The 23,728-nt window shown below is 33.8% G+C and overlaps 2 protein-coding genes and 1 pseudogene across 2 annotated transcripts; 1 reads left to right on the top strand and 2 right to left on the bottom strand.

The window, feature by feature from the left end:
• LOC104779073 overlaps positions 1-5,487 on the top strand; it is a 9,257-nt pseudogene extending 3,770 nt beyond the window's left edge.
• Positions 8,824-9,314, bottom strand: LOC104777398 (major pollen allergen Ole e 10-like). Its single transcript, XM_010501642.1, has one exon. It carries the CDS (start codon positions 9,243-9,245, stop codon positions 8,898-8,900), a length of 348 nt encoding a protein of 115 aa, XP_010499944.1. The 5' UTR covers positions 9,246-9,314; the 3' UTR covers positions 8,824-8,897.
• Positions 17,712-19,346, bottom strand: LOC104779071. Its single transcript, XM_010503464.1, has 3 exons — positions 19,275-19,346; positions 18,603-18,971; positions 17,712-18,551 (listed from the first exon to the last, which is right to left on the bottom strand). The coding sequence occupies exons 1-3, from the start codon at positions 19,344-19,346 to the stop codon at positions 17,712-17,714; spliced, it is 1,281 nt and encodes a 426-aa protein (XP_010501766.1).

The raw sequence follows: 23,728 nt of genomic DNA, 5'->3' as shown, positions 1-23,728 counted from the left end.
ACATGAGTGTTATTGTTGATTTCAAATTCAAAATACAACTCTCGGAATTCAATCATAGATAAGCTCACTAAAATCGTATATTGATTAATCAAAACCATTAATTCACAGATGAAACAAACCCTATGACAGATGAAACAAACCCTATGACAGATGAGACAAATCCTATACTAAACCGAAACCTAATTCACAGATTTGAGATTAACCCTAAATCGATGAAACATCCAAGAAACAAAGAGTGAAAGAGGAAACGACGGAACTACCTTCTCTATATGGCCGGAGATCTCCCGACAAAGGAGAGGAGGAGACAAAGGCTCGTCAAGAAGATGTCGACTTCACCTTCAAATCGCCGGACAGATCAATCGAAAAAAGAAGGGAATTGAAACGAATTTGTCGGAGAAGCTATGTAAAGATCGACTGCTAGATGGAAGAATTTGGTGTTTCAATTGCCGGAAAACAAACCTTCGGCGGTGAATATGGCGAGAACGCGGCTTTCACCGTTTTGGAGAAAAACACAAACCCTAGACTCGATTTCGCAGAAGGATGAGACAAATGAACATTTTTCTTTCTCTACAAAATGTCTCGACCAATCAGAATAGAGGAAAGAAAGGAGAACTGGGCTTTAGATCAGTTCTATCTCAAGACCAAAATTATTGATCTAAGCCCACTATTCACTTTTTTATTGATTTTTTTGGGCTTAGAACACCCCATGTGTTCCCCCTTTAATGATGGCCTTACATCGAGCGTGTTGCGAATGGAGAACCTCCGATGTGATTTCGGGCGAACCCATTACTCATTTCTTCTTAAGGTATACAAATTTTTTTTTATGGCCATTTAGTTTGAAAACGATTTTAGATTATAGTTTTTGATTTTTGGATTTTATAAAAATAATAGATTCTAGATATTCACCTCGGGGCTAAATTTGTTTAAAAAAATGCAAAATGTATTTTGTTTGATAGATTAACTATAAACTAGGATTTAACCCGCGAGACTACATTTTTAAAATTTTAAATATTTAAAATACGTATATTAGATTTGTTTGTTATTTTGCTGTTGTTTTATTAATTTTTAAATTATATACCTATAACTATTTATTGAATTTACGGGACGATTTTAATGTTCATATATGATTTTAAATAAAATGGTTAAGTTTTTTTTTTGTTTTTTAATATAAATGTTAATATGTTATCTAAGTTTTGACCCGTGGTATACCACTTGATTGTGTTTTTTATGTAGAATAATATAGAGATATGTGAGAAGTAATAGTTATTTTATGTGTTTAATGTATATAAAAATTAATTATTTTAATTTTTGATTTATCAATTAAAATTCATTGTTATAAACGTAAACAGATCATGTTACTATATAGTGCATCTAGATATATATATATATATATATATATATATATATATATATATGGGGTTTAAAAGAGAATAACAATTAATTTAGCCGAGATAATTTAGGGAAACTATATTATCACCTTCAATAAATGTAGAAAATATTAAATGGAAACTATTAATTAAGCCGAAATAATTTAGGGAAACTAACATATTTTTTCTCTAAAGATCTATTAAAATAGGTTTGAAGATTTTATGGGATTAAAAGTTTAATGTGTAGAGATGTTGATGTTGTCCAGCTATTTATGGCAATAAACGTATCAAATTAGGTAGATTTAAATAGTTCAATTAATTGAGTTTCTACGAAATGTTATTTTAGAAAAATTGTTAGGGGTTAATGTTGTAAATAAAACATATTAAATAAGCAAAACTTGAAGGGCATAAACCAAAATGTACTTCAAAAATAATAATATAGTTATGTAACTAATTTTTGTATTTTGTAAATGTACAGTATTTTGCATCTATATATTATGTAGTGTCTAATTTCTATGTTTTAGGTGTATACCATGTATTTTTTAAAATATAGGAAAAACGATATCATACCGTTTCTTAAATATTTAAATCGTCAAGAAGTGTTTTTTTTTTTTTAGTTTTCACTGTAGAGATAGTATTATTTTAATTATATTGTAGTTTTTCAATAGTATCAGTACAATATAAATGGCTTTCTATTTTTGTTAGTTTCATAGAAAAATAATCTAACACTTTAGTATATTTAGTTTATGTGTGCAATGAAAATAAAAGTAAGTTAGTTTTTTTATATGAATTATACTAATTGTTTACTTTATAAACTTTAATTACTTGATTAAAAATATGTGTATATACTATGTTATCTAGAGCATCTCTCACTTTTGGTAAGTATAAAACATATTCATCATTTTTTTTAAAGTGTATACTGTATAAAGTTCATTTATAGAGTTATACATTTACCGATTTTTAAGCAGAACCACAAAAGAAATTTGGGACCAAGAAAATATATTGATTTATCAAGATTTAATTTTTATTAATTTATCACTAATATTAACTTTAATTTATATATATAGTTTAAAATATGGAGTAAATTCTTAGATAAAATATAAAACATTCATCCTTTTCATAAAATTGCTGGGAAAATTTGTCAATTGTTATCGTACAATCTATTATAAAGATTGTCATTTCTCCTTTTTTTAATGCCAATAGCATTTCTTGTAAATATGTATGAATTTTAGAATTTATTTTATAAATGTTTCCAAAAATGTATATATAGGTAATAAATAAATAAAAAATGTCAGGTAAAAGATTTTCTTTAGGAAAACTGGAAAACTCATTTTAAGATGGTTTTTTATGGGAAAAATGTCAAAAAATTTATGAAACTTACGAAAACAGTGTAAATAAGCATGAACATTACATGTGATAGATTAAATATCTAATTTTTATTTACTTTCAAATAAATCATTGACTTTCTTAAAAGATCCGTTGATTTTTTGTGGTTTTGTTTAGAAAGTCAATTTAACATTAAATAACCGTTAACAAATTTCGTGACATCATGCCTTATTTGATAAGATCAATGGAAGTTCATGATTTATGTGGAAAGTCAAAAACAAACTTAGAGATTTAGTTCACCACAAATAATGTTCATGATTTTTTTCACCACTTTTGGTAAGTTCATAATTTTTTTTTTATTTTTCCTGTTTTAAAATTAACAATGAAAATTGTTAAAATTTTCGAAAACCAATTTCCTATATATATATATATATTAAATAATTTTACAAAGTTTTGGATGGATAAAAATGAAATTTCAAAAACAAAACCCAAAAACTAGCCCTGGGCATTCGGGTATCCGGGTCGAGTTCGGGTAGGAACCGACCGGGTTTGAATCTTTCGATTGAGGAGTTTGGGACTCAATAGGATTAATAAAAAATATTTGTTCGAATCTAAAATTTCAGAACCTATAAATACCCGGAAAAAAATTGGGTATCATTCGGGTTTGGGTATTTTGTACCCGATTACCCAAAATTTTACCTGATTACCCAAAATACCTGACTTTTATCCGATTATCCGAAAATTATAATGCTTATTATTAAGAAAAAAACATAAAAAATTTTAAGTTTTTAAAAGTTTTGGTTAAATTTTTGAATATATAGCTAAACATTTCAATATAATTTTGGTTATTTTTAGTATTTTGATCTTGAAAAAATTAATATTTTTGAATTTTAAGCTATAGTTTTGAATAACTATGTTATAAAGAAACAAATTATAACTATTATTTTATGTATATTATTTTATTTTGGGTGTGTCGGTATATTTTCGGTTCTCGGTTCGGCCCGAGTTTGATTCCAGGTTTTCAGATTTAGAAGATTAGGATCCAATAGGGTATTTTACCGGTTTCGGGTTCGAATTCAAGTCCATATTTTCGGGTCAGTTCGGTCTTTTTGCTTTGCCTACCAAGGTTATCATCTTTGTGACCTTTTTGGTGTGTGTAGCTCTGGAACTACGGGAGGAAAACAAAAGATCTTCCCTGCGAACAATAAGTACTTTGAGAAGAGGAGATTCAGAGAAGAACTACGCTTGTCCATTTTATCAAAGTAACTAGCACTACATATATTTCAGTCTTTTACGTGTATTTTGTAACTTCCATCACCAAGAAATCCAATTCTTTATTTCTGGTTCGCAGGCATATCAATGGGATCGAGGAAGGCAAAGTGATGGCCTTTGTCAACGCTATGCCGTCATCCAAAACTCCGTCTGGTCTACTAGTTGCTCCAGTGAGTACGTGCTACATTATGAGTGATTATTTCAAGAACCGGTCACCCAAATGTTTTACCAGCCCTGACGAAGTCATATTATGTGTGGACAACAAACAAAGTACGTACTGTCATCTTATTTGTGCTCTTGTCCAGAGAGAGGATGTTGTGAGTGTGTTTTCTCCTTATGCTTATCCGCTAGTTCAAGCAATCAGATTTCTTGAAACTCACTGGAAAGAGTTGTGTAATAATATCCGATATGGTCATCTTAGCGAGTGGATTACCGACCTTGGTTGCAGAGACTCCGTCTCTAACATCCTTAAAGGACCTATCCCAAAATGGCTGATCTGATCGAACAAGAATGTCGTCAGGAAACATGGGAAGGTATGATCACGCGGCTATGGCCCAAAGTCAAATTTGTTCAAACCGTAATTACAGGACAGATGAGTCAATACATTCCAATATTGGAGTTCTACTCCAACAAACTGCCTCTCATCTCCATGACTTATGGGTCGTCCGAAACATTTCTTGGGATAAATGTGAATCCTCTATGCAAACCACAAGATTTATCATACACCTTTGTGCCCAACATGTCGTACTTCGAGTTTCAAGATGCAAGAGACCATAATGAGATAGTTGATCTTGTGAATGTCAAGTTAGGGTGCGTGTATGAGCCCTTAGTCACAAATCATTTCGGTGAGTTATATATACATATACATATTATATATATATGTATATATATATATTATATCAGCTAGGTATATATAATCAAAACTAATTACTTTTATTGTTACTAGGCTTATACAGATATAGACTGGGAGATATTCTACAGGTGACGGGATTTTATAATAGCGCACCTCAATTCAGATTTGTATGTAGAAAAAATGTGGTTCTAAGCGTCCATGTGGAGGCAACCACTGAACAAGATCTTTTAAAGGCGTTGAATCAGGCTAGAACCGTTCTTGAGTCTTCATGTTTAATACTGATGGGGTTCACTTGCTATTCTGATATCTCCACTAGCCCAGGTCATTATGTTCTTTACTGGGAGCTTAAAGCCAAAAAATTAAATGGCATTGTTAAGCTTGATAACAAGGTAATGGTGGAATGTTGTTGTGTAATTGAAGAATCACTTGACGTTATTTATAGAAAAATAAGGAATGAGTTAGGTTCAATCGGGGCTCTAGAGATAAGGGTGGTGCAACAAGGAACCTTTAATTGTGTCATGGAACATTACGTCTCCAAGGGTGCTTCTTCAATTCAGTACAAGACACCTCTATGCATAAAGTCTCCTGAAGTTTTAGCAAATCTTGAAGAGAAAGTTCTTGCTCGTTTTTTCAGTGACAAACTCCCTCCTCTTTGATCACTAAAGTCAAGACACAAAACCCTATGTATGTTAAATCTTTTCTTTAGTTTGCTTATTTTTTTCGTGCATAATAAGAAGAGTCCATTGCTCTGAAATGTAGACCTTTCATGAAGGGACGAAGTTATTGGTGAGATTGGTTTTATCTTTAATGGAGTGTACAAGTACTCTCTGGTTTGTGTATTAGTATGTTATTTTTTAAATCGGTTGTTTTTTTTTAAATAAATGATACAAGGACTCGCGAGTCCTCTTGAGAACGAGTTATGCAACAATACATTGTGTATATTGCTATTGATTAAAATTTTAATCTTACTTTGATTTTATAAATTTAATTTTAGTTATTAGTTTATTATCCATAGTAAATATATTCATTATTATCTGAAATTATTTTTAAAATTACAAATATGTCATTAAAAAAAATAATTGCAAAACAAATTTATTTATTTATTTATTTTGTTTTGTTTTAAAAATCTTAATTATTAGTTAATGGCAAAATAGTCATTTTGTGCATTAAGTAAGGTATATCTCAAATACTTGAATAATAAAATCTTGATGACAAAATTACTCATTAACAAGATCGTAACATGTCAATTCATTATTAAAATTAAAAAAATAAAAATGTAAAAATTATAAACCTAATTTAAAAAGGTTTTATATAAAAGTAAATAGATAAAAACCTAATTTTATTTAAAATCTAATTATAAGAAAATTTTATATATATATATATATATACCATAAAATTCAAAATTATAATATTTTTTACTTACTTTAATTTTTAGTTGCTATATTACAAGAAAAGATTACTTTTTATATAAGATAAAAAATGATTGTGAAAATTATATAATTATTTACTGTTTCTAAAAAAACGTAAATACTCACATTTACACAAAGAAAAAGATTCTTGAAGTAAAAAAAATAGATTGCCTCATATTTTTCACCAATCAAATAATTTATTCAAAAGACTGCTATTATAATATATATGATAGGAGTATGTAAGATTAACGTATGCGCTTTTATAACTATAAAAATGTTAAAGTGAAGAGACATATAACAAGTTATTTAATGTGTTCAGACAATTTGTTGGTTTTAGTTAAGACTAAAGAGTATATTTTAAGAGTAAAATATATTTCTGTGTACAAATAAACTTTTAGTGGTAATATAGACCGTAGATTTGTAAATGGATATACATTAGTGTATTATAGGAAAAAACAATTATTTTCTATAACTAAAAGCTTATGTCTTTACTTTTATACATTGTTTTTACTTACGAAAAGAATTAAATATATATTCTTTGTTAAATTAAATTAAATTTTAATATTTTTGAACTCATCTACAACTATTTTCTTTAACTAAAAGTGTATCTATTTTTTTTTTCAACCAAACAATAAAGTAAAAAGAATTTCCTCGGTTAGTTTCCCAAGCCAGAGGAAAGGGGTTTACAAAAGGAACTTCAGAGATAAGAGATGCGAAGCACGGACAAGACAATCTGCCTTCAAATTTGTCGCATGCGGGATCCAAGAGATAGAGAATAGTGAAAAAACTCTAGTGAATTAAACTCATCGAGCAAGTTGAAGAAGGATGACCAATATTCAGGGGAATGCACCATAGTGAGTAACTCAGCACTTATCCGCTCCATGGCCCACAACAACGTTTCTAACTCTGAATGCAGGGGGAGGGGCTCCGTCTTAGACACTTGGCCCCCAACAACAAGGTTCGCTCCTCACCAACGCAACACCACCAGCCCAATCATGAATGCTCATTGGTTATTTTCCAAGAACCATCAATTTGATAACAAGATGAAGAAACCTGGACATTCGAGGACGGAGATGGAGCCGATATGACCGCCGTAAAAGATAGCTCCTCTTCCCAGGCTAATTTATCGCCCAAAGCCTGAGAAATTATATCATTCGTCTCGATCTCTAAACATTAATTTTTTTTATGGTCTTCCAGATTGTCCATAAAAATTATGGTAATTGAAGAACTTGATCAGGATCACCCTGTTGAGAGACATCCCTCCAGAAAACAAAATCCAAATTTGAGTACACCGACTCATATGGAAAACCCTCTGATGAGACTGGAGTTAGAGATAAATCATAAACTTCCTACGAGTGAGGCCATTCAAAGAAAAATGTGATTAATAGTCTCAATCGTAGAGTCGCACCTTTTAAACAAGATATTTACATTGGACACCTCGGTGTATCTATTTACTTTTATAGATAGTTTTTACTTACTAAAAATATTTACTTTATATTTTTAGTTAAATTTTATTTTATTTTAAAAACTCTAAACTCGCACATCGGACGGGTCCTAATCTAGTTACCTATAAAAATGAAGATACACTGTGACCAAAAAAAAAACATAGGATACACTATCAAATTAATCCTATTATGTTTCAACGAGCTTCAAAGCATAACGAATCACCGGATGACCGATTTTCTTGATATTCCGCCTTGTGAATTTGTGATCACTAATGAATTTCATGTCCACCACTACATGTCCCAAAGAAACTTAATGCCTCTAAATTTTGAAAAAAAAAAAAATATACTTAAGATCTAACAAAGAAAAAAAAATGAATATATCGACAATGTTTGCTGCTGAACATTTTTGTTGTGTGATTTTATTCGTCTTGAGACGTCATATTACCGGCGGAAGAAAGAAGGAAGTCTTTGAAGCATTGATGCTAGCTAGAGACGAAAACAAAGTACTAGAGCCTCCAAGGAGATAAAGATGATGAATTAATTTGAAACAATGCATGAACATTAGTTGCAATCAATCGTGTCACTTCAGTTCCAAAGATTATGAATCTGTTATCAGTAACTGGATTTCCCACTACATTAGGCACTTCTCTAATAAAATAATCCTCTTCAGCTATGCGTCTATGCCAATTGAAATGAGCCAACTTCTTAATAACGATAACTAATTATGTGCCATCATGACTCAACAACCGCACTTCCCTCTTCATTTCGTATCATTAAAAAAGGCAAGGACATTTCAATAAGGGTAATATGTGAGCACTTTGCGTCTCTTTAATATGTGTTATAAATGAGTACTCACAAATATATTGATGTTACCTTTTACCACGCGAAACAAAATATATTACCTGTAAACCTTATACGTATCTTGTAATTATCACAATCACATACATTATTAGACTGTTAAAATTTTAAATGAAAACTTCAATTTGATATATTATTTATTAATATTTTATAAACTTGATAGTATTGAAAAAATTATATTGCGTATTATTTTGACTTTTTATGATTGTTTGCATTTTGTAGAGATGGGGATGTACATAATATTGCAAAAATTAGCGACTTTGAAAATATATATTTTTGCAAAAACTCTAGGAAAACTTTAAAATCATGATTTTATTTATTCAGTCTCTATCATGCATATAAATCAGAGCCAATTTAATATTTTTAATTAAGATCCATACACACAACTTCCATAACTAGGATCGGTAGCAGCAAATGTGCCCGTATTTTTAAAACTACATGCCTCTGGGGTTCGACCGTGGCTCTGATAATAAGCATTCATCACATACGATGCATGATTTACAAGAGTATCGGGGACGAAACAGGATCCCCCTGGTCGGATTGGCCTACAATCTACTCCTTGACTACATGCAAAATTAATATTATCTTGTAGCTGCGCATTCGTCGCGGTCAGAGTTGCTATACACCATGTTGTGGAACTCACCACATAGAGGTGGTTGATCATGATCAAAGATAGAAAGATGAAAAGGATTTTCAAAGGCGATGACATTGTCATAACTGTTTAAATGACAATTCAAATGATATTTGACTAGTTTTTTCTTCTTCTTCTTTTTCTTGATATCTATGTGAGTGTATATGTGACTATATTTATAAGTATATATGTGTCCTTATATAGTATATTTAACATAATAGAAAGTCAAAGATTTAAAACTATATTTAGGTTAGAAATTTATATGTATAAATTAGAAATATGACTTCAAGTATATATATGTCTTAAATAAATTTTAATCACTAAATAAAGTCAAAGATTTTATGATATTCTAGGAATACATAAATATGTATCTATAAATATGAATAAATTTCTATAATAATAAATGAGATATTTTTAATAATACTAAATTTAAAAGAAAATTTGAAAATTACACTTAATATTAGAGTTATTTGAAAACTACATATTTTGAAATGAAAATGGACAGAAATACCCTTCTTATTAAACAATTTTAACAATTAAATAAAAAAAATAAAACTTAATTTATATTTATAAATAATTCAACTTAAAAAAAAAATTCGGAATAAATTATTTAATAAATAAAAATTATAATGAAAACATATTTATTGTATTTTAAATAATGACTTCATGAATCAATTTTTTATCTTAAAATTAGAATAAAAAAATTTAAATATTTTTGTTGATATTATTTAGATTTAAATTTATTTAAAAATAAATAATTAAAGATCATACAATTTATAATATATATATATATCAATGTTTTAGACTTATTTTAATCAATGTTTATTTATTTATAATGTTGACTTTTTGACCAATCGTTTTGTTTTTTACTTCTGTTGACTTAATTATCTTTGTCATAGACTTATATTAAAACAGTTGACTTATGTTATGGCTAGTGGAAATATCTTACTTATCTCTGTTTGTGCTTTATATCTCTTTTGAGCTGTAAAACATGTTTTTTATGACTTTATAAATAATTTGATATTCTTGCAGTAAAAAATATATTTTTAAGTCTAAGAAAGAAGGATTGACGTCGCAAGACCTTGATTTGATGTTATTTGTGTTTAAAGAAGAAGGATCAACGAAAAGCACAAATATTGTTTTAACTATACATGTGTTCATATTACTTTTTCTACAAGTAAAGATTTTGGTTTGAGAAGTTTCAATATGTGTGGATCTAAAAATGAATAATATGAATGAAATTATCAATAATTGGGTGCATGTGTTGACTATGCTAGTCTTCATGAATTGCACAAATTTTATAAGAAAAAAAAATGATTTTGGTCTTGGAGTTTGATGGGTTAATAAGTTGTATGGTAGTCTAAAAAAAGGTTTTATAGTGGAAAATGTGAAGAAGTTGACGAGTAAGAAGAAGAAAAAAGTATAATGAAGAATTGGACGGTAAAAGTAACGACGACAATTACCATAAAATTTGACAATGAAAACGACAAGAAAGAATACGAAGAATAAGAAAACATTGAATAAAAAACATATAAACATAGGTGGTAGCGATCAATTAAATATGAAAAACGAGATAATTCATCATTATAAATTTGTTTCGTTTTTTCTAGTGGTCAAGAAATGGTTTAGGATATGTGAGGTCACCAGTTTGATCCCACTCACGTGGACGTCGAGTTAAATTCATGATTTTTTTGATCAGATTTGATTTTATAACACAACTGATTTTTATATTTTTAAAAATTGTGTATCTGAAATTTATTTTTTCCTTAACACTAATTTAAATTTTTGTAAGATAATATTTCATTAAAGGTCATCAATAATATATAATTTTCATCAAAATATATCAAATAAACCCACGCGTAGCGTGGGTTCAAAACCTAGTATTATCTAAAATTTTAACTAACATAAATCCAAAAAACAAGAAATTCTAGTTAATCTTATTTTGATTTTATAAATTATATTTTAGTTAATATTTAATGTTATCAATAGTAAATAAATTCATTATTATCTGAAATTTATTTTAAAATTACAAATATCTTCTAGAAATCAAGAACAAGCTTAACACAATCTCAAAGAAATCAACTTTATTACTTTAGGAAAAATTACTCAAAAACATAAAGTTCTCAGAATTTCTCAAATCATCATGATAGGAAGTCACACCTTGACAACTCTATTTGCAATGAACTCTCAACACAATATTCCTAAACTTTCTAGGAATATTTCCTTATTTGTGATAACTTCCTAAACTACTAATCCTAATCTCTTTAGGTTTGCTTGTGTGTCAAGATTATCCCAACATTCTCCTCCTTAAGCTTGACACACAATTTCTCTACATCTTGAACTCCCATGAACTCCCTCATCTCCTTGAACTTCATTTTTCCCAAAGCCTTTGTGAGAATATCCGCTTTCATCTCGATTCCCGGAACATGTTCAACCTCAACTTCTTCATTCTCCACACACACTCTAATGAAATGAAAACGTCTCTGAATGTGTTTGCTTCTGCCATGAAAGACAGGATTCTTCGTGAGAGCTATTGCGGATTTATTGTCAATTTGAATAATAGCTTTCTTGACTTCAACTCTCGTAATTTCACTTAGCAAATCTCGCAACCAAATCGCCGGTTTAGTTGCTTCGGTTCCAGCCATAAACTCTGCCTCACATGATGATAACGCCACTACATCTTGTTTTTATGAACACCAAGAAATAGGACCATCTCCTAGGTAGAAAATTTGACATGTTGTACTTCTCCCATCATCTGGATCGATGCTAAGGCTGCTATCACTATATCCAACTACCCTTGGTATTTTTGCGCTTCTTCCAAACACTAGGCCAAGAGTTGTTGTTCCTTTAAGATACCTTAAGCACTTTCTTATTGTCGCACCATGTGACACCCTGGGACTGTGCATATACCTGCTCAAGACACCTACACAATAAGATAAATCTGGTCTTGCGTGGATTAAATACCGAAGACAACCAATTTTTTTCCGGAAAAATGTGGAGTCGATCTCTTTCTCATCCTCTGCCTTAGAAAGCGTGAGTCCAAACTCCATTGGTATGTACTCAAGATTACATCCACCATTCTTGTTTCTTCTAATATTTTCTAGAACATATCTCTGTTAGCTTAGAACAATTCCATACTCATGTTGAATAACCTCTATCCCAAGATAGTAAGTTAACATGCCAAGGTCACTCATTTCAAATTTAGCAGCCATCTCCTCCTTAAATTTGTAAATAATTTGCTTGTCTGTTCCCGTGACAAATAAATCATCTACATAAACAGCAATAACCAATATTTGTCCTCTCTCTGTCTTATGATAAACAGTTGGTTCCTTGGAACATTTTTGAACTGCAGCTCCTCAAGAATCTGGTTCAATTTGTTGTTCCACGCTCTTGGAGCTTGTCGTAAACCGTACAACGCTTTATTCAACCTATAAACCTTGTGTTCACACCTTTTTTTCTCAAAACCCTCCAGTTGAGTGACATAAACTGTCTCCTTTAGTTCTCTGTGTAGAAACGCTGTTTTTACATCTAAATGATGAATCTCCCACCCGTTTGTCGCTGTGATGTTTATGAGGATCCTTATAGTTTTGATGCATACAACGGGAGCAAAAACTTCCTCGAAATCGATTCCATATTGTTGCACGTATCCCTTAGCAACAAGTCGGGATGTGTACTTGTTAATGCTGCCTCAGAGTTACTTTTCAGTTTAAAAAACCATTTGAGTCCAATTGGTTTCATACCAAGAGGTAAGTCGACTAAATCCCAAGTATTCAGCTTTTCGATTGAGTTAATCTCTTCATTGCAAGCATTGAGCCACTTATTCGAACTTCTTGCTTCCATAAAGCTTCTTGGCTCATTGTTCAGACACAAAAGAAGCGTTTCTCCTTCTTCTTCAGCAAGTAAAACATAGTCTACGAGATACTTAGGAGTATTACTTTGTCTTTGACTTCTTCTAAGAACCGGCTGATTTTTCTCCAAAGCATCAGCTTCTACTATGTTTTCTGCAGTCTCTCTGTTTTTTGCAGTCTCGTGCTCTATGATTTCAGGTGTGTGACCATTACTTTCTGTTTCGTCTCTCTCACCACCATCAATATTGTTATTTAACTCTGGTTCATTACCCACACTTTCCTGCTCAAACATTATGCCATGGTTCCCAAACTCACCAAGAGTCATATTAAAGCTTACATCACCGTCTTGCGCTCTGAAGCTTTGCCTCCAATTCCAGCCTTTACTCTCATCAAAAATCACATCACGGCTTACAACAACTCTTCTTGTCTGTGGATCATACAGTCTATATGCCTTAGAACCCAATTCTATCCCCAAGTGAACTAACAACCTGGATTGATCGTCTAGCTTCTTTAGCAAATGTTGATCAACTTTTGCATAACTTATACACCCAAATATTCGTAGATGATCGATACAGGGTTTCTGCTTCTTGTAGACTTCGTATGGCGACTTATCCGTTAATGCCCTTGTAGCTATTCTATTTAGCAGTTATGTGGAGTGTCTCACTGCTTCTCCCCACAGATAATTTGGAAGCCTCATATATTTAAGAATACTTCTTGTCATAATTGTTCTGTTCCTTAGTTCTACAACACCATTCTGCTGTGGTGTATATGGAGCTGTAAGATGTCTCTGGATCCCAGCATTCTCACAGTACTCATTAAACTCTTGTGAGAAAAACTCACCACCTCTGTCTGCTCTAAAGGTCTTGATCCAAGCTCGTGATTCTTTCTCAACACGATTCTTAAAGATCTTAAACTTCTCAAATGCAGAACTCTTTTCTTTGAACAAGGTGGTCCACATGTAACATGAATGATCATCAATGAGAACAAAGATAAATCGGTTTCCAGCAGCTGTACTCGGTGTTATAGGTCCACAAAGGTCTCTGTGGATCAGTTCTAGATGTGAAGATGCTCGATATATGGTGTCTTGTGGGAACATCTGTCTTTTCTGTTGATAACAACATTTTCACCCAGGGTATCAATTCTTTATGCAGTTGTAGTACAAAGGGTTATCAATCCAAATGGTTGTTATGCTAGCAGAGAGAATGCAATCAGAAACAAGCAAGTCAAGCCAATCAATAGTTGGGTTTGATCTAACAATCCTAAAATAAACAAAAGAAAGCAAAATAACAAGAACCACACGACCTAAGCACTCGATGCAAGCATTCGAGTACAGGATCGGGTGGGGTGATCGAGTAAACAAGATGATAAAGAACTGCTCGAAGGTATACACGAAGCAGGTGATCGTGTACATGTTCGGGTAAGGTATCAAGTGATGAATAAAAATGTAAACAATCTAAATACGAAAGCTCCTAAAGATGGAGTACTCGACTCCTAAGTGTTCCTAACCAGTATGGATGTCCTACATGCCTCAAGCAGATATTCCCTAGACAATGAATCTCTAAAATCCTGTTAAAACACTCTCGTGATAGAAACAATCAACCTTAATCACTTCCCTACCCAACACTCGTTTTAGAAATATGACCAAGCATACAATACAAACCGATCCATTATTGTCAATAAACCTCTTACTCATCTAATCTCTTAGGCTAAGTGAGTAAATCTCTAGCATTGATTGATTCAAGCATTTCATCTACACCTCTCGGTGGTAAAACACCTTAGATCTAATCTCAACCTCTCGGTCTGTTGATAGCATTAAGAACACCAATCTTGAAGGGAATTTATAAAACATAAATATAAAAGCTAAGACATCCTAACCGATCAAGAACACAAAATTGTCTATCCCATCCCTAGAAACTTTACTACACTACTCAGATCTCATTGCAGAAAACATAAAAGCATAGATGAAAGAAATTGCATTATATCAAATATAGAGTAGAGTATAAGAGTTTAAAGAAGAAATCTAAAATGATAACAAAAAGAAGTAAAATAAATCCTAACAAAAGTGGAAAAGAGTTTGAGTCGCTCTAGATCTCTCTCAGAAGCTCTCGCTCTCTGGTTTGAGGGTCTGCTGCGTGCTGGGGCGAGAGGAAGAAGAGGGGGGGTTTATATATGGAAACCCATTAACCCTAGCTTCCCATTCCTGCCCGAGGGTCTGCTCGATGGGGTGCAGGAGGATGCGCTCGGGTTGCTCTTCGGGTAGGCTCTCGGATTGTTCTTTCTGTTCTTGGATCCTCCTCAATCGTGTTGGGGTTCGAACTGTTCTTCCAGCTCGATGGCTCCTTCGGGTACATGTTCGGATTTGGCCTTGTTTCTCCCCATTTTCAGCTCTTAAGTACCGGTTTTCATCCAAAATATGCATATGCAAGAATGCAACACCCTAGATGGCCTAAATGTGGATTCCGACAGTAAATGACGTAAAAATGCTAAGGTTAGGCTGAAAACAATGCAAGATATGGACAGAAAGGGATGCTAAAAACATGTAAATTAGAGAGTTATCATCTGTTTTCCAAGTAAACAGGACCTGCAAATTTCTTTTTCGAACGCTACGTGTGGAAGAACTTGGACAAGTTCTCTATGCTTCATAGACTTGATAGTTTCGACATTTATATGTCCAAAACGAGTGTGCCAACGACTAGATTCACTTATAGATGACAAGTTTAAATAGGCATTGTCGTGAAAGTCCATACGNTACACTACTCAGATCTCATTGCAGAAAACATAAAAGCATAGATGAAAGAAATTGCATTATATCAAATATAGAGTAGAGTATAAGAGTTTAAAGAAGAAATCTAAAATGATAACAAAAAGAAGTAAAATAAATCCTAACAAAAGTGGAAAAGAGTTTGAGTCGCTCTAGATCTCTCTCAGAAGCTCTCGCTCTCTGGTTTGAGGGTCTGCTGCGTGCTGGGGCGAGAGGAAGAAGAGGGGGGGTTTATATATGGAAACCCATTAACCCTAGCTTCCCATTCCTGCCCGAGGGTCTGCTCGATGGGGTGCAGGAGGATGCGCTCGGGTTGCTCTTCGGGTAGGCTCTCGGATTGTTCTTTCTGTTCTTGGATCCTCCTCAATCGTGTTGGGGTTCGAACTGTTCTTCCAGCTCGATGGCTCCTTCGGGTACATGTTCGGATTTGGCCTTGTTTCTCCCCATTTTCAGCTCTTAAGTACCGGTTTTCATCCAAAATATGCATATGCAAGAATGCAACACCCTAGATGGCCTAAATGTGGATTCCGACAGTAAATGACGTAAAAATGCTAAGGTTAGGCTGAAAACAATGCAAGATATGGACAGAAAGGGATGCTAAAAACATGTAAATTAGAGAGTTATCATCTGTTTTCCAAGTAAACAGGACCTGCAAATTTCTTTTTCGAACGCTACGTGTGGAAGAACTTGGACAAGTTCTCTATGCTTCATAGACTTGATAGTTTCGACATTTATATGTCCAAAACGAGTGTGCCAACGACTAGATTCACTTATAGATGACAAGTTTAAATAGGCATTGTCGTGAAAGTCCATACGAATCTTGTAAAGTCTGTTCTTCGATCTTGGAGCTTTAGCGAGTAGTTTTCCTTGAGCATCTCTCATTGTTAAATATCCTCCTCTTAACCTTATGTCACAACTTGCTTCTGTCGCTTTTCCCAAACTATAATATTACTCTTTAAGTCAGGTATGTAGTAAACATTTGTCATAACTCGTAACTCTCCATTCATATCAACAAGTGAGATTGAACCTTTTCCTTTTATATCAACACGTGAATCGTCTCCAAACCTTACCTTCTCGGTAACAGACTCATCCATCTTCTCAAAGAATATTTTATTGCTTGTCATGTGGTTATTGGCACCATTGTTAAGGTACCATATATTATCCTCTCCCGTGTTGGTTTCAAACTTACTTGGAAGGCATCATTTTCAATAAAAAAAGACAACTTCATGCATCATAAGTTCATCAGCCTCTTGCGTATTAGCATTAACCAGGATTTGAGCTTCTTGGAGCTTTAGTAAACGGTCAGGATAGTCAAAAACAAAATGTCCTTGTTTGTCGTATCTGAAATAGGTGATGCGAGAAGCGTCTCTCTGTCCATAACCGCGTCCTCTAGAGAATCGACCTCCTCTTCCTCTATTTCGATAATCGTTTGTATATTCTCGACTAATTTGTGTCTTCGTATTAGCATACTTTGGTGTCTCCATGTTCGCATACATTAGTGCAAATTGGGATTCAGCCTCCTCTGATGCTCAATGGATGTCTTAGCTCCTTCCTCAAGATGAATCCTATGCATGCACAAGTCTGGAGAAATCCCTGCAATATTATCAAGAGAATAGCCAAGAGCCTTGCGAAACTTGCGCAGCTTGCTTAGCAGTAAAGTGAGCTCTGCATTGTTTAAGGAAGCATTAACTATAACAGGATAAGAAGAATTTTCACCCAAGAATGCATACCTTAAACCAGCAGGAAGTGGCTTGAGATCAAGCTTTGGAGCTTTCTCTAAACTCCAATCGGAAAAATTTTCAGCTTGGGAAGAAGTCCCCTCTTGACATCAATTATAGCTCCAGCAGTGGCTAAGAATGATCTTCCCAGGATAATAGGGTCCTTAGGTTCTTCTTCATACTTGAGTACCACAAAATCAGTAGGTATCAAGCATTCACCAATCTAAATTGGAACATCTTCAAGTACACCATCAGGAATGCGAATTGAGCGATCAGCAAGGATAAGAGTGAGCTTGGTAGGCTTGAAGTCTGTCATACCCAGGCGAAGAGCCACTGATCTTGGCATTAAGTTGACACTAGAACCAAGATCACAGAAAGATCTAGCAAATCTGTTAGTAAATATAGTGCAATCAAGAACAAAACTACCTGGATTAGGAAGCTTCTCTGGGATCTTGTTCTGGATAATAGCACTGACTTGAGCTGATATCATCATCACTCCATGCTCAGCATTCAAATCCTTAGTCACCATCCTCTTGACATATCTCCTAAGCATTGGAGAATTCTTCACAGCATCAATCAAAGGTAGCTCAACAATAAGCTTGTCCATCATTGCCTTGCATTTAGCATCATCTAACTCTTGTTTGGACTTCCTTGGATTCTTGGGAAAATGAACCTTGGGTTTGTAAACTTTCTCAGCAACTGGTGTGGAAGATGTGTCTTTCTGGGTTTCGGTCCGTGGTTGGCATCGATCAGTACCAAGGTGGCATCGATCGATGCTGACCTCTAGTGTAGAATCCGTGGTTTCGGGTGGACAGGGTGTCGACCGATGCTCTTCAGTGTCGGTCGGCACTAGTTCCGCAGAAACATCCTCATCCTTTTCAACATCAATCAACTCAAGTATATCATGAGATTGATCCTTCTGGGGTGTAGAATGGAGTTTTTTGCCACTTCTCAAGGTCACTGCATTGCATGAATGCTTGGGATTTGATTCAGTTCTCCCAGGGAGAAATCCCTCTTGCCTTTTGACGGATCCAGCTGTTTGTGCAACCTGACTTTCTAGCTTCTTGACATGAATATTCAAAGCTTCAAACTTCCCATTAAGCTCAGTGTAGACATTGTCAAGCTTCCCATTGAAGGTCACTGTCATCTGTTCTTGACCTTGCAAAAGCTGTTCAAGCATAGCTTCCACCCTACTACTCTCAGCTGTTTTTGGAGGTGGAGACTGATATGAATTGTTGCCATAGGTCCTTGTGTATCCATTACTTTGTTGCTGCTTTTGATAGTCAGGTTTGGGAGTGAAACCAGAAGAATTGCCTTGAAAGTTACTGCATTGCATGTTTCCACTGTAAGGTCTGTTACCTTGCTGATTTCCAAACCACTGTCCGTGATTCCCATAGACATAGTTAACATCCTCTTCCTCACGATTTTCTTGATCAGGTTCTTGCTCATATGTCTCAGCTTCAGCAGCAAATTGAACAGATTTCTTACCCACAAGGAGATTGTGCACTGAATCCAGCTTAGCATTAACAGAAGCTAACTGGTTTGAATCAAACCCTCCATGTAATCTCTTCCGTTCAGCATCAGCTCTCTTAGTACTATTGCTGGAGGCCAAGTTTTCAATCAAAGCTTCAGCATCTTCTGGAAATTTTGTCTTGAAATTCCCATGACTTGCAGCATCTAAAGCCAACTGATACTCCTAGTCACACCCTCTGAAGAAAATGCTCAGCAATTGAACCCTTGAGAAACCATGGTGTGGGCAGTCCCTCTGATAAGCTTTGAATCTCACCCAAGCGACCTTCAAAGTTTCATCTGGTCTTTGCTTGAAAGATGATAGCTTTACTCTCAACTCATCTGACATTGCATCATCATAAAAGTAGTTGAGGAAGGCTACCTTGACGTCATGCCAATTTGTCAATGATCCAGCTGGTAACTGCTTCAACCACTGAGATGCCTTTCCTGCAAGTGAGTAAGGGAAAAGCTTGCAGAAGATGTAATCCTCAGTCATTCCATTAGCCTTGATACTGGTTACAAGATCCTCAAAATGCTCTATGTGGTCCAAAGGATTCTCATTGGACAGGTTAGAGAAAGGTCTTTGTCCAACTAGTTGAAAGTAAGCAGGTTTATACTCAAAATCATTCCTCTGGAATGGAGGAGGAATAATAGCAGACCGGTTCTCATACACAAGATCAGCCCGATTGTAGTCAGCAATGGTCCTGATCAAGTCTCGGTTGTTCTCCTGTCTTTGAACCGGATTGTGGACATGGTTTGCAGCTACACGTCTGTCTGCAGGAAGGGGGTGTCGACCGATACCCTGTTGGTGTCGATCGACACCGTCGGCCTGTTCGTCAACTATCAGAATTTGGTTGTTTCCGACAGCAACTTCAGCAATAATATTCTCTTCTGCATCAAGCTTTTGGCTCTGCTCATTTCACAAGTGGCCCTCTTGATCCCTCAAAGCACCATCCGCATCTGGTCTCAATATGATTGGGTTGACCATCTTGGCTAATTTGGCTGCTTTTGTGTTATCACGCTCTAGTTGTCTTAACTCTTGGTTTGTAAGCTTAACAACTAGACTAGTAGGATTCTTCCTAGTGTTAGGCTTAGGCATGTACCGGAAACACACAAGAGAAAAGAAACAAAAGCGTGTAAGTAGAAAATAAAACGAAAAATTTAGACGAAATACAAAACTCAAATCTAATGGTAGATCAAAGAGTCCCCGGCAACGGCGCCAAAATTTGATATGCTCAAATTAACCCTAGAGCTACTCTCTCAAACAAGAGATCAATGTAGTACTTAGGGGTCGAATCCACAGAGACTTAAGATCAAACACAATAAATTATAGAGTTTTTGATATTACGCTAAACAGATTAAATTGTATTAAAAACAAAAGAAGACAATGCAAAATATTAAATCAAGGTGTTGTGAAATCAGGAAATAAAAAGATTAAGCCTAGGGAATTTCTCAGGTAATTATGAAGTATTAAATCAATAGATTAATTAGGGTTAATGCAATAAAAATCAGATCTAGAACTCTAAACTTTTTGGTAAAATAATTCAGTTCTCACTGCAATTATTATCTAAATTTAAAACCAGAAAATCCAAATCTCTTTGTAAAATTCTAAGTTAAAAATCAGCTTTAAAAACAGGTTTAGATAAGTTCACAAAATCACTAATTCAAATCTCTTTGTAAAAAGTAATTTTGTTCATCAATGGTTTTAATCAGGAAAACAATTATATTCTCATATCAATTAATTTCCCTAAGATAATAATTCTAGGTGATCAATCAAGAACTATTGTAAAGAACAACCAAAGATGAAGATCATAAAAGATTAAGAACCCTAAAAATCACAGATCTAATAAATCATAAAACCCTGTGAAAAACCTTAAACCTAACAAGCAAACTACTCAGACATGTTTAATGAAGAACAAGACATCATACTGAATAATAAGCAATAGATATTAAAAAATAAGAAGGGAGATCAAGAATTCTTCTCTACAAAGCAGTTCTCATCTCTTTCTCTCCCAAAAGCTCTCAATATCTCTCTCTCAAAAACTTGCTAGAAAATAACTTCCTAAAATAAAACTTAAGGGTTTTCTAAAACCCAAAAACACTATTTATATGTCCTAAAACACGTCAGGGACTTGTGTTGTAATTTAGGAAAACTTTGGGTAAAATTGTAAAACTTCCAATTTCTTCTTTCTCTCGTCGGATAAACATGGGCGTCGACCGATGCTCCTTCGGTGTCGGTCGACGCTGCTACTCTGATCCGAGTCCAAGTTCTTTTCCTTCTGTAAAATGCTCCAAAGTCATCCAAATAGCTCCACTTTGTTCCTTCCGTGCCAAATTCCTAAATAACCTGTAAAGACTCAAAAACAATCCTAGAAACAAATGAAAAGACTCAAAAAGCACACTTATATCATGGTTAAAAACCGTAAAAACCATGATATATCAATTGATCTTCTTGTACTTCGACTGCATTAACGAAGATTCTTTCCTCATATGTTTTAATTCGCCCTATAATGTCTTCAAAAGTGGTGGTATTTAGGTCTAACACTTGTTCTAAAGAAGCCACTATATGGATGAACTTCTTATGAGGAAGACAGTTAAGAAACTTCTTAACCAGTTTGGTTTCTTCAATAGATACTCCGAGAGAGGCGATTTTGAAGCAATCTCCGACAACTTTCCTGCAAACTCATCAATTTTCTCTGAATCTTTCATCTGGAGTCGTTCAAACTCAGCCATAAGTGTCTGTAGACGTGCTTCCTTCATACATTCTGCTCCCACATGCCTTGACTTGATAGCGTCCCAAATCTTCTTAGCCGTATCTAGATCACCGATTTGCAGAACAAGAGCCTTACGGAATGGACTGGAACAAAAGAGCCATGGCCATATTATTTTTGTCTTCGTCAGCTGCTTCTGTTCCAGGTTCGATGGCTTCCCAAACCTTGTGAACCTTTAGAGCGATCTTCACCTTTAACGCCCATACCGTGTAGCTTGCTGAATTGAGCATAGGACATTGGATGGACGTAGATCTGGTTCCTTCTTTTGGCTTAGAAGCCACTATCGCACCTTCAGACATCGCTCCCTAAGATATCGTAATGCTCTGATACCAAATCTAGAAATCAAGAACAAAGCTTAACACAGTCTAAAAGAAATCAACTTTATTACTTTAGGAAAAATAACTCAAAAACCTAAAGTTCTCAGAACCTCTCAAATCATCATGATAGGAAGTCACACATTAACAACTCTATTTATAAGGAACTCTCAACACAATATTCCTAAACTCTCTAGGAATATTTTCTTATTTTCCAATACTTGAATAATTTAGTGTAGATTTCAAATTACTTATAAAAATTAAGACACACAATCAAATTAATTCATTAATATTTGGTTAAATTTCTGTGATAAAAAAACTTAAATATGAGAAATGAAAAAAAATGTTAGCAAGCAAATGACATTTTGTGGACCAAAAAAAAGATTCAGTTCATCGATTCTAAAGATAGGCTTTTTTGCAAACAGAATGCTCGTCATTCATCGATCCATCCATCTTTTTCATAAATTTTTATATTGAATATCTACTATTTTCTTTGAGTTTACGATTTATTGAATTCATCACTTTTGTATGCTTACGAGGATTATGGAATTAGATACAAACTAAACGTAAGAGATTATTCGATCTGTCTGAACGTCTTTAATAAGCCATTAATCTTTTTTTATACCCCTTAAGTGTAATTAAAAAATAAGTGGCTTGATTAGATCATTTGGACTGCTTGTAAGCTTTTGTAAGTCATTCTGTTATACGAAGATGTCACCATGATGGTGCTGTGATGGTAAACCCCCTAATATTTTTCTATTGAATTAATGAAGCAAAACTATCGAATTAAAATATGTCCAAGATTCTTGCTTATTCCGTCCATCACATCAACATTCCCAATTTGATCTTTCTGTGGACTATATATTTTTTTTAAAACAAGTCCACGATAATAAGAAAGCTAATTAATATTCTCACCAAAAAAAAAAGCTAATTAATACTCTCAACAAAAAAAAAGGTAATTAATATAAAGAGGCAATTTCACAATTGTGGGGACATTTTGAAAATCTTAAGGAAAAGAAGTTACAAATTATAACAAAGTTACTAATTTTTTAACTATAAAAAGATCACCAAACATGGATTTGTGTCACGTAAGTTCAAGTTTATTAAAAAGAATAAGAATAATATTAAGTTTAAAAAAGGGGAAACAAAAGATATGGCAAAGAACCTCAACTCCGTCAGCTTCACCGTTCTCTTATGTATATTTTCTTGATGGCTTAATCTTGATGGCTTCAGTTCAACTGGTAATAATTTCCAAGCTCTCTATTATGTATATTTTCCAGTTGAGTCTATATCTTATCTTTTAATTATCTTGATGGATACGTAACCATGTAGGAATCCTAGAGACTGAGGCTGCAATTAAGTTCTATTAGGTGTAAAGGACCCGCACATGTCACATAGAGTCAAATGCACATAGGCTAGTTTGCTAATGGATTTTCAAGCCAGTTAGGTGCTTGGAACCTTCGTTTTCAGCTTGACTTTCTCTTGAACGTGACCGAGAAGATTTCACCAAAAATCTATCCTAATAATAAATTTTGACGATTTGCTTTATAATAAGCATGTCGTCGGTGATTTTGAATCTTAGATGAGATTGCCTGAATAGTATTTTTACTGAGTAAAAACTAAGATGACTTGATTGTGGAATGTCC

Source organism: Camelina sativa, chromosome 3, assembly GCF_000633955.1.
Source record: "Camelina sativa cultivar DH55 chromosome 3, Cs, whole genome shotgun sequence".
Classification (NCBI taxonomy): Eukaryota; Viridiplantae; Streptophyta; class Magnoliopsida; order Brassicales; family Brassicaceae; genus Camelina; species Camelina sativa.
The sequence above is the reverse complement of the archived record's forward strand: the minus strand, read 5'-3'. Positions and strand labels throughout refer to the sequence as shown.

Excerpts from the sequence above, each read along its gene's own strand:
- LOC104777398 (XM_010501642.1), bottom strand. The coding sequence starts at position 9,245 with ATGACAATGTCATCGCCTTTGAAAATCCTTTTCATCTTTCTATCTTTG.
- LOC104779071 (XM_010503464.1), bottom strand. The coding sequence starts at position 19,346 with ATGTCAGATGAGTTGAGAGTAAAGCTATCATCTTTCAAGCAAAGACCA. Across the intron at positions 18,972-19,274 it reads AAACTTTGAAGGTCGCTTGG|AAATCTGTTCAATTTGCTGC; the intron begins GTGAGATTCAAA and ends CTTGTGGGTAAG. Across the intron at positions 18,552-18,602 it reads TCAATGGGAAGCTTGACAAT|AAGCTAGAAAGTCAGGTTGC; the intron begins GTCTACACTGAG and ends ATTCATGTCAAG.